The sequence below is a fragment of the Condylura cristata genome, unplaced genomic scaffold (assembly GCF_000260355.1).
Source record: "Condylura cristata isolate star-nosed mole 26May11 unplaced genomic scaffold, ConCri1.0 scaffold00016, whole genome shotgun sequence".
NCBI lineage: Eukaryota > Metazoa > Chordata > Mammalia > Eulipotyphla > Talpidae > Condylura > Condylura cristata.
Window position 1 is genome coordinate 8,908,506 of NW_004567117.1, and position 11,594 is coordinate 8,920,099.

An 11,594-nucleotide genomic window follows, 5' to 3' on the forward strand; every position below is an offset into this window, starting at 1 on the left:
AAAAAGTCCTAATAAGGGAAGCTTCTCAGGCATCCTTAACTACAACTCAAAGAATACTGGCCTTTGGTAATGCTACTGGAGCAAGGAATGATTCTTGATCACCTTTGCTTATTTCAATTTTATTTATTTTGCTCCACATACATTCCTTGCTCCTCATATTTTTTTCATTGGTTTTACCTCTCTATGATCCTTTGATGAGAGACCAGCACACAGGGTTATTCTTTCAGGTCCCCTCCCCTCAGGTGAGGAACATCTTATTCCTCACCTGTTGGTTGTTCTAGTCAGTTTTTCATTCACTCACCAAAAGTCCTTGTCATATGGATTCTTTCTAAATAGGGTTTCAAAATTAGATAAATTTGGTACAAAGTTTCTACATTTTTAATACTTTTTGAAGTTATGCTTCTCCCTCATCAAGCTTAGACAATTCATAGCTGAAGCAGAGCTGGAAAGAACAGGACAATAGTAACAAAGAAACCCCAAACTAAGCTTGACTACAAAGAATGGTTTTGTGGCATGTGACAAATCTGTTCAAGTGAAAGGAACACCCTCCTGGCCACCGTGGCTTCATACACAATTGTCTACCCCACCAAATTCCACTTGTGCGTAGCGCCCTTTTTTACAATATGTGACCTTAGTAGAAAATAAACTTAATTAATCAACAGTCCCATGGTACTGAACCAGAACCCCATTACTTCAATCACTTTATGAAGTCTTTTAAGATGTTTTTAGAGTCTGAACCAGAACCCCATTACTTCAATCACTTTTAAAGTCTTTTTAGATGTTATGCTTTCCATAAAAAATACTCTATTTGAATGCAAAGGCCTTACTAATCTACTGAACAAACATTCTTTTTAAAGGTTAATATGAAAGGGGGGGGGCAATATGAAGAGATCATTTGATTGTTTAATCCTGAAAACTTAAGCCAGTCAGGTGCTTCCAAAGTTTTCTGTTCAATCCTGACCATGTCTTCCAAGGAGTTAATGGTTAGCTAACCACTGATAAAATGATTCATTTTAATTTGTCATGTAGTTTTAAGTAAAGATTTAAGGGCCAGCTATGCCTATCAAGCATAAATATCACACATCCTGTTTATATATACTGGCTTGTTGTCCACAGTTCTTTCAAAGAGTTGGTGAAACTCCCCCTAACTCACTCCACCCCACCCCCAACTTCCTGCTCATGGGGTGCTATATTCCTGCCTCCCTTCACAAAATACTCTGCATTTCTGTAATTTTTAAAGAAAATACTTTATTATGTCATGAAAAAAGGCATTTCAATCAACTAGATTCATACTTGCTTGAAAAACATCGAAATTTATTAGACAGTATGTGGGCATCCTGTTCCACACGGGAATGAATAAGATGCTATATGTTCTCTAAAAGTATTGCACAGTCTGAAAAAAAAAAACCAACAAAAAAGGGGAAGGGATGAAAAAAAAAATCACATAATCTTGGGAACCAACTCACATTATGAATAATCTACTAAGAAACATTTAAAAAAGAAAACCCTTTGTTTCTACAGTAGCTTTTGAGTTTATAGTTCTTGGAATGACTGTATTCCATTGAAGACATTTCAGTAACAGGAAGCTTTATTTTAGCAATCCCATGTGCAAATATTAATAAAAAAATATATAAAATAATGCAATTCATTTCTTGCCATCACCCCGGCAATCATAACAAAACTTTTGAGAACTGTTTTGCTTGAAAAAAAGGTTAAGCTGTAAGTTTTGCCTGAAGCTCCATCTCTGCAGCCCGTTTGAGTGCAACATCCACTAGAAGCTGAAATCCACTAAAATCCTGGTTGAGGTCCGGTGGAGTAGGAGGAGGAGTGTTGAAAAGACCACTTTGTGTATTTGTACTTGGTCCAGATTTACATGTGTCCTCTGGGTACATGAGAGAGGTGTCTGTAAAGTTGTTGGCTGCTACCTGCTGCATATCTGTGTTCTGTCCCACACCAACTGGCTGGCAGAGAGAAAAAGGTACATCTTTCAATGTAGTCACAGTGGTATGGCAGATCACAGATGGACGAGGCAAAATTGATCCTGGGGATGATGACTTAGGGGACAGTGGCCTCCCTATGGCTGGGTTGGGTCCAGCTGTACAGGAATGAAATGGGTTTTCCTCAAGAGCTGGCATGAAGTTTTTGATGCCCATTGCTGACTCCACAGAACTCACTTCAGAAATCTTGGCCCCACGGCGGGAAATTGTGAACTGATTTGGATCTTTGCCATCCTTTCTCAGCATGTCAGGGAGGAGCCTGCGGCGGGCGTTGATGAACCAGTTACAAACCTGAAATCATATGGGTGTGCTTTAACACCAAGCAAACATGAATTCTGAGGACCTTCTACAGGGTGCCTAATTGATGTCTCTTTGCACTAATGAAGGCATGAAAAGGCTTATCGGAACTTACAAAGTTATTTCAATGTATTTGCGCCCAGCCAAGTGAACTGCTTCCTGTCATAAACCTCCCTCCTCCTCTTCTAATGCAAATTCCCTTCTTTGTCTCCTCACCCCTGAGCCTTTTCAGGAAGAAAAGAGCATAAATTCTCAAATGTCTGAAAATTATTTTAGAGAGGGGGGCTTACCTTTTAACTTTCCCCACATTAACCTATTACCCACTGCCCCCACTTTAAGTTAATCAACTACAGGAAAACCTTTCCTGTATGAAAAAAGCCACTCCTCCCAGTTACTGATTTTTCTTAGTTCAAATGACTGTGTCAACAGACATAACATGAATTACCTCACTGAAGTCTATCCTTGTTTAAATATCAAACCAGTTTCCTGGGCAATAGAGTAAGATTTAGCCTTCTTTGTATGTTTGTTGCATAAAGAAAGGCTTTATTGGGCATTAAAGGAAATGCTATTTGACAGAGGGCCGTCAAGAATTCCTATTTCTCTAAATAGCCACTTAGTAGCTTTCAGCACTAGAAAGTTTACCAAAAAAAGAAATTTTTTGAGTGGGGAGGTGTTTAATGACTTACCCTACAGGAATGCTATAAAATGACGATGGGGAAAAAAAAACCAAAAACCTGTGTGCATGTACCACGTGCTCTTTCTCCCTTACCTGTAGTGTAGATAGGTGTGTTTGCTGGGATAGTAATGCTTTTTCTTGCTCTGAGGGATAGGCGTTGTAGCGATGCTCATACAGCCAATCACGGAGAATTTGAACTGATTCCTTAGGCAGATTGCCTCTCCGCCTTCTCTTGCCTGAGCAAGAAGAGGAGGAAAGGTCGAGGGGGATGTCCATGCTGTCATCATCCTCAGTTTCACTGCCAGATGCAGCAACAACACCTAGGATAAAGGAAAGGACAGAGTAAGCCATCGGCCACCTTTATTCAGCACAACCCTATTTTCGAGGCCACTGAGAATCCGGGTGAAGGACCAACGTGTTTTGTCCTGAATGCCAGAGGACATGGAAAGTTCTCAAGAGTAATTTCACTAGCTGCACAGGCTAGGTTCTTAACCAACTGTCAGATGCCCTTTCTTACCCACTTTCCCTAAGAGTTAACCTCTCACATTCCTTTTGAATGATGCTCAGCAAAATCTAGCAGAGAAGACAGCGCTGCACCCTAAGTGAGTTGCTTGCCACATGCCAAACAGGGAAGGTGCTGCAGTAGTGGGATGTCAACACCCTTCTCTGTAAGGTCATGGCTAACTAGGAAAAAGCAATCTAATGAGTACCCTAACGTATATTTTAAGTGCTATTCTTCCTTCTTCAATGAATATTTGGAATAAAGGGAAAGATAAGTATATAATTTCCCTCACTGATAAAAGGAGGGGAAATTACACACTTAACCCGGCCAGTATTCTAAAGATAAACCACTGAAGTTTTTAGTTTCATTACAGAAAACTATTTTTCTACTATCAGTACTTTAGTCAGAGGTCCAAAGATATCTAACACTCCATAAACCTTAAAATTTCCCTAGTTTCAACTGCCAGTTGAATGTGAACCTAGAAAAAAGCAATAAACAGAATTCAGGTTTAAGTTATTACATGACAAAGGGAACTAAAAATGCAAGTCCCAGAGGAAATCTCTTTTGTCTGTAAGTACTTTAATCCTACTAGAAATTTTAAGAATTCACAAGTCAGAATATTTAAATCAGTCTAGGTTCCATAAAAATTCAGACCTGACCCCTAAAGACATTTAAACATAATTTTGATCTTTAAAAATTTAAATAACAATGTAATGAATCCTTTCTCCTTGCAAAACTATACAGGCAACTGAATAAAGGAAACATACTTTTTAAAAGGCAACCCAGAATTAAAAAAAAAAAAAAAAAAGAATTACAAGCTACTCCATGTTTACACAGCAGCAGTACTTTTATGTAAAGGAAATAAAAGTTAACGTGAAATTTAAAGGTATACATTCTTAGTGATGTTGATGCAACCCTAACTAGCTGGTTTATCCCGATAAGGAATAAAAATAGAATTACTTCTCATTGTGATAGACCATCCACTGTATTTTAAAGATTCTTTTAAAAACCTATTCCTTTAAAAACATTAACACAATGAAGTTTGAAGAACTACTCATTTAAAGATTTGTTGATAACACATCTCACCAGTTAATTAAGCCTGACTTTACTTGGTGACATATATTTAGTTTTGGGCTGCAGGGGGCAGAAGGTGCTGGAGGGAGTGTCTTCTGAAAAGATCCAACCTTCCAAAGACAAAGTAAAGCAAGTTCTAACAAAAGAGGAGGATGATCTGGCAGATTCACTTTGGTTCAAGGCGGAACAGCCATCGATAAACTACATAAGAATCTTAAGTTTTAACCACCACGTATTTGATCTTTCCCTTCCGGAAAATTTCATTAAGCTGTTTAAAAAAAAAAAAAAAAGTATACTTGAAAACTGAAAGTGATTTCACGGTGGAGAAAATGACAACCCCCCCCCCCCATGCTGAAGTTTGGGTGAAGACAGTAACAATCTTAAGAATTTATAATTGAGTTCCTGCTTTACATTTCTTTAATAATTAAAGGAATCTAACTTTTTGTGTCAAGTAATTGAATGACTAAAGCAAATTTGAATAGAGCAATTTGTTTAAACTGTTAAACCTGAAAAGCCAGACTTTCTTCAAGGCTATTATTCTCCTCCCTTTTCTGAATCTAGAAAAAGTGTGAAAATTTTGCACAATGAACAGTGAATTCCCAACTAAGTTGGGAATAACAAGAGTTTGAAGGGGGAAAAAAAACAAAACCCGGAAGCCGCCCTTTGATCTGTTTAGAGTTTGACCAGACGCCTGATTTTTCAGAAAGGGTTAGTGACACAAAAAGCAGATTTCAGTTAAGCAACATATCAAACTGCAATGCGACTCAACTACGCTCTCAGCTCATTTAAATAAATGAGTGCCAGGCCTCAGGACCTTTAACAAACATTTCCAATATGTGCACAAAAGCTGAAGTAACAGGAAGTGAAGACTTGAGTTCCTTGGCCACACCAGCTATTTCACTGCAGCAAACCACGTTTGCTGCTGTCAGGACTGTTTTCATTAAAACGCTCCCTCCGGATTATGGCAACTTGGAAAAACAAAAAGACTTTTCCACGTTACTCATTTCCTATTGTAACAGAGCTTTTGAAAAGTTTCCCAGTTAGGCCTTATTTCCAAACGTTTTTGCTTTGCTTACACGATTAAAAATGTGATGGGGGCGTGGGGAAGAGGGGAATCACAAGCCTTTTTTACTCCATCCACATACAAGGAAATGTTTGTAAAGCCACAAGAGAGCCCGTGGGTCCCCCACAGCTCTATAAAAAGCAAGCTCTTCTTTCCTGAATAGGAATTGGGGGTGGAGGTGTGTGTAGTGTGAATGAAGACCAGAGAGATAGTGCCGGTCAAGTTAGCTGTTTTGAAATTCTAGAAAAAGATCTAGAAAAACAAAAGTACGCTAAGGGAAAAAAGTATACAATTAAGGAAAAGCAAACCTAACCAAACATGTTTCCTGACCAGAAGATCTCAGTTTAACTCACAGGAATCTATTTCACACCCCGGCCACCGTGCGCTTGGCGGAACTCAGTCACAGAGCAACAACGCTAAACCAAGAACTAGTGTCAGAAACTAGGCGCAGAAAACAGGGGGTGTTTTTCTCAACAGAATTCCTTCCTGCTTGTTTTAAAGCGATCTGAGGAGGGTTTTTCTTTTTACACACACACACACACACACACACACACACATTTACCCCCCCTTCTACCCCCCACCCAGTTGGAGGGGGTTAGTTGGTCGTTCGGCCTTCTCAACTTTCTGTGACGAAACACAATTATCACAAGCCAGTCTTACCAAGCCCGGATCTGCAACTGAGCTTAAGGGGCTTTTGTTTTCAAGAAAACTGAAATGTTCTGACTTTCATAAAACATTCAACAGTCCATCTTCGTAAATGCAGCGGGACAGCCCTCTTCCAGGGCCCTCAGAGCGGACGACCCTCCCACGGGCGGTAGCGCTAGGGAGGGGGTGGGGGAAGCAGGACCAAGGAGGAGACCAGGAGAGGGAGGAGCCGCAGGGAGGACGACCGAGGCGCTTTTGTTCTGGTGAGTTCCTCAGCCTCAACTGAAGTCGGTCGTTCAGACTAACAGTACGAGTCAGCACAACCAGGGGGACTTGAGAGTTTCGGGTCACAAGAAACTAGACCGGGGGCCGTGAGTCTAAACATTCGGGCGGCGGGGGGCCGGATCTGCCCACCTCCATAGAGTTTGCCAGGAAAACTTAAAAAGAGAAAGAACCCCCGACGATCTCAGCAGTCTCAGGTCCCCCGCACGAGTTCTGAACCCGTCGCAAAGTTTCCCTTCCAACACGTCACCTTTCACTGTCTCCTTGAGTCGGCGCCGGGCAGCAGGAACTGGCGCGACGACCCCGAAGATTCCCACAGATCCCGCTGGGGCGGTTGGGGCAACTGGATGGGGGGGGAGGGGATCCCAAAGTGCTTGGGGAGAAAGAAGCCGGCGCAATCGCGCAGGCTGCACGCTAGACTACAGGGTACGGACAGGGGGTTGGGATCCCAGGGCCAGGGTGGGAAGATCGGAAAATGTCAGAGTGCAGGTGACCGGGAGATCGGGAGGTTAAGCCTCCCCTACCAGAAGCCCGACCCTGTGGGTGGCCGGGCCCGGGCGGAAGCCCAGGCGTAGTTTCGGGTCTCAAGAACCACCGTTCAAAAACAGCCCCCTCCCCCCCAGCCCAACGAATTCCTGACGGTTTCACTGCGGGCGGGAACGCCTTCCAGTAAGGATCCCGACCTGTCATACTTCCCGAGTTGACAGTCCTCCAGAGTCCCCGTGGACGTCTTCTCGCCGAGCTCAGTTAAATGACCAAACTGTCTAAACCCCCACGTTCCACTCCGTCTCTTGGGGACACGCGGAGTTCTACCACGAACTACGGATGCCCGGAGTTTTTCGTTTACTTTTACTCTGGCTGGGAAAGCACACGGGAAGATCGCGTGATGCAAAGTTGGCTACTAACTCCAGCAGAACTCCAAAGAGAACGCGTAGCCTAGGGAGGCTCCTTGGGTTGGAAACTAGCCCCCCCCCCCCCACTAACTAGTCTGTTTCAACTGCGTTCGCCCGACGAGTCTGAAAGAATGTGTAGTTAGAAAACTCCGGGGCGCCCCCGGGCATGCGCAACAGCGCCCCCACCCCACCCCCGCGCTGGCTTCCCAGAGCGATTAACTTCTGTTTTGAGCCACTCCACACAAATCACAACAGAAAGTCCAACTCGAGCTCACCGCCGGGCGACCGGTGTACCTCTTAGTCAGGTACTCAAAAGTTAACTTTAAAAGGGGAGTTCACATTCTTTGACCTTTCGTGGTTTGGGCTTTTTTTTCCCCCCTCTGTGTACTTTGTTTTTAAATCTGACTGACGGCAAGTTTCAGTTGTAACGCTTCCAGAACGCTTTGTGGAAACAATGACAGACTCACTCTTTGCACTTACAACCAAGCCTGCTTGTCACACTTGGACTCATTCAGCAGCACGCCGCTAAAGCTGCTCGCCCTCAGTCCTAACTCCTCATCTTGCCCCAAATTTTATCGTGGGAAAACTTAGGGGCTGGGAATATTTAAAGCCTAGCTTTCCAAACGATCGACACCCGAAAGGGATTCGGGGCCCAAATTCGCATTCCTTCAATAGTGAAAACAGCCCATCCCTAGAAGAGTGCCCAGGCCCAGCCCGGAGGGAGTGGGTGCCCTGGAGCCCAACTTTCAGACAAAGGAGTTAGCAGCCCCACGGTCCCCGCCGCTTCGGGCTCCGACCCGGCAAAAGTGGGTCCCAGGTCCGTCCGACCCGAGCCCATCTTCCCCGCCCGCCAGAAAAACTGAGAAGCCACGCGGCGGCTCGGCAGAGCTTGGGGTGTCGGCTGAGACAATGAAACTTGGAGGCGCACAAACAAGGCAGTGAGCTTGTTTCTTGACAACGTGCCAGCAGCGTGGAAAGGCCCGTAGTCTCCCCATAACAGCCACTCGTGCTGAGTCTAGAAGGAAAACGGCAACTGCCATTTCAGCCTCAATCTCAACAAAGAACCGCTAAGGCTCTAATCGGAGAGTCCCGGGCGGAAAAGTCCAGCAAGTCACTCTCACCCCAAGCCCAGCGTGGCCCAGGGAGCACATTTCCCTCGGACTCGCGCCCACGATGAGCACACCCCGTCGGCCCTTACCTTTCTTGCTTTTCATTCTGGATTTCCCCTCCCAGCGCTAGGCAGTGCTGGGGTCTTCCAGGGACCAGGAGCCGGAGCGTAGGGGGCCAACGACTGTTCTCCTTCCCAGCGAACACTCCCGTAACTTGTAGGACGTGCTCCAGCCGTTATTGCTAAACAAGGCTCTAGGACCCCGGGCGTCCGCTCCTTGGGTGGATTTCAGTGACACTTGGCCTTCCTCCGGCCAGGATCTTCTGGCAGCCGGCCGGGGGCTCACCCTAGCCCAACTCGCTCCGCTCCCCTGCCCTCCCCACTCCGCTCCTTTGTTCCCGGCTCCTGCTCGGCGCACCTCCGCGCTGTCAGAGTGAGAGAGGCGAGGAGGGAAGGTACAGGAGGTCTTGCCTCCGCCCCCAGCAGCCCGCCCAGTCCCCCGCCCGCCCAGCCGCTCCTCCGCCCCTCCCCCGCACCTTCCAGTCGGCGAGGACAGCACCGAGCGCCGCACCGCGCCGCCTCTCCCTGCGCCTCCCGGGCCGCTGTCACCCGTCCCTCGTGGGGACGGCCGAGCGGCGCAACCCGATCCTTCCTCCCAGCTGCGCGCACCCAGCCCGCATCCCTTGTTGGGTGACGGCCGCGCCAGATCTGCTCCCCGGGTTCCTCCTTTGGGCCTTTCTTCCCAGGTCTGGTGAGAGTGTGTTTGGTTAGGAAATTACAACAGATGGGGGTGGGGTGGGGAAGCCCCCGCCTTCCCCTTCTTTACCCCAGGGTAGAAAACGCTCCCCTCTAGGTTTTTGACAGCTGCCCCAAACTCCAAGGTCCCGGCTCCGGCCGCAGAAGTCAGCCGCCGGTGATTCAAGGGGCGGGGCACCGTAGGAAAAGTATTCCCGACAAGAACCAACTTCTTCCAGAAAACGCTGCTGCCACTGACACACGGGCTCGGCGAGTCGCACCCTTTTTCTCCCTCGGCTCTTCCTTAAAACGTAAGAGGTTGGGAGGAATGGGCGCGAGGAGATTCAGCCTCCCCGGGCGAGAGTCTGTTCCCCCGGGCTAAAGCTGCGAGTTCCGGACTGGATTGCTAGGCACTTTCGAAATCTAACACGTAGCGGACAGACACTTGTCATGCTCACATGCTCTTTAAAAGTCTCAGCCGTGGACGGCCCGGGGCGCGCCAGCTCCGAGGCGACTCGACCGGACACCCCTAGCCCTGGCCCCCAGTCGCCTCGATGGAAAAGGGGAGACCACTCCAGGCTGCTCACTTGTTTGGGTAAATCGTCAACTTTTAGAACTTACTCTGCTAGGGGACCCCTTTTCCCCATTCGGTATTTCAAACAGAACCTAGCCATTAGGTAAACACATGTTCCTGTTGATTTATTTTGGTTGAGTTAGTAGGAATTTTTTTATTAAAATTAACCTTTTAAAACACCAGATACTGTCTGGCCGCTTTCAAGAAGGGGCCCTCCTTGAGGTCCAGTTTTTGTTTGTGTCTGTACCGTTGTTTGAATTAAAGAAACTGTCACTTGGCACAATAAGACTTTCCCATCACTTAAGCACACACACAAACCCAAACGTAAATAAGCCTAGTAGAGACGTCAGTGCCCCAGTCCACCTCCAGTTTCGGCTTTGGCTTTGTGCTGTTTTTGTTTTGTAACCTCAATCGAGAACCCAACAGAAGCTCCGTAGAAATAAGGTTATGCCCGAGGATGAAGGCAGCCGAACGACAACTGACTAGACTTTAGAGCCTCTGTTTTAAAATTACATTGAAAATAACGCCAGACTCCCATCTACTCACACTCCCCAAAGATCCCCCCCACCCCACCCCGCCTCGACAGTGAATTAAGGCCAGAGTTTACAAAGCTTGGGTGGTTTTTCCAATCACAGGGCTTAAAATGAATAAACAAGGGGAAAGGCGTCACTCTAAAAAGGCAGCAACCTTACGATTTTTTTTTTTCTTTTTCTCCTGTGGCTTGCCAACTGCTCGACACCTAAGAGAACACACAACTAAAATGGCAAAGAAGGAAAACATGGTCCCGAAGGGGGAGGGGGAACCACCCGCCTGGAAGCTACCCTGCAACTTGCTGGAGCGCAGTTCCTTCCCCCGGCCTGGCTGGAGATGAATCAGCTGCTGCGCGCGAGTGCGGGACAGATGTGGGGCGGGGAGGAGGTGGGGGCCGCCGGTTGGGAGGCCTCCGGGTTCTTGCATTTGAAGGGTTGTTTGTTGCTGGGATTGGTGGCTCACATCCGTTGGGGTACGCGAGAGGAGGGAGAAGAGACGCAGGGAGGAGGAGCCGGGGGCAGGCGGACGCCGCGACTCGGGCTTGAGTGGCAGGAGCCTCGTCTGGTCCCGGGCGGTTACTGGGGAGACGCTTTGTTTGCTAACTTCGAAAGCCGCTTCGGCTGCCGGGGCGCTTTCGAAGCCACTCAACAAAACACGCCTTTGGTATAACTAAACCCTCCCCCTGTCCGCTTTCAGCAGCGCGAGACAAAACTGTTTCCTTCTTCCGCGTGGTTATTCTAGGCCACGCGGTGGCTCTCTGTATGGACTGGACGGTATTTTTTTTTCTTGTTCTAAGTGAACTTGGCTCATGACTGCGATTCTCAGGCAACCGAGGTGGAAACCGAGAGTTGAAGAGAATTTGTAGCCAGAAAACAAACTTTACAGATCAATAGGGAGGAGCGCAGAGAATTAAAAGCCTCTTTCAAATTGGGAGGAGAAAAAACCCCGAACTTTAAACTCTTGCTGGCTTGATGGACGCCGGTGCTTACCTTTCCCATACGAGCGAATCATATCCAAGCAGTCATTAAAAGCGGGAGAGATGCTCCGAAGAAAAGCACCGGCACAATTCTGTGTGTTAGCTTCCAGGGTTCATGTCCCCTTATCCACTCTCAAGGTTGGTACCAAACTCCTTTGGAACTTTGGATTGTTGGTGCATTCTGGGAAGGAAGTGCTTGGATTCAGCCTAACAACACAGGCAAGGAAAACAGCCCGAAAGA

General features: G+C 46.8%; 1 protein-coding gene across 2 annotated transcripts; it reads right to left on the bottom strand.

The window, feature by feature from the left end:
* Nucleotides 1–1,231: 1,231 nt before the first annotated feature.
* Nucleotides 1,232–8,972, bottom strand: TGIF1 (TGFB-induced factor homeobox 1). Of its 2 annotated transcripts, none has more exons than XM_004683760.2 (3): nucleotides 8,628–8,972; nucleotides 3,064–3,290; nucleotides 1,232–2,288 (listed from the first exon to the last, which is right to left on the bottom strand). In XM_004683760.2, the coding sequence occupies exons 1-3, from the start codon at nucleotides 8,641–8,643 to the stop codon at nucleotides 1,713–1,715; spliced, it is 819 nt and encodes a 272-aa protein (XP_004683817.1). In that variant the 5' UTR covers nucleotides 8,644–8,972; the 3' UTR covers nucleotides 1,232–1,712. The 2 variants fall into 2 exon arrangements, with proteins under 2 accessions (XP_004683817.1, XP_012581216.1); XM_012725762.1 differs by lacking the exon at nucleotides 8,628–8,972 and adding an exon at nucleotides 7,220–7,297.
* Between the last annotated feature and the right edge of the window lie 2,622 nt (nucleotides 8,973–11,594).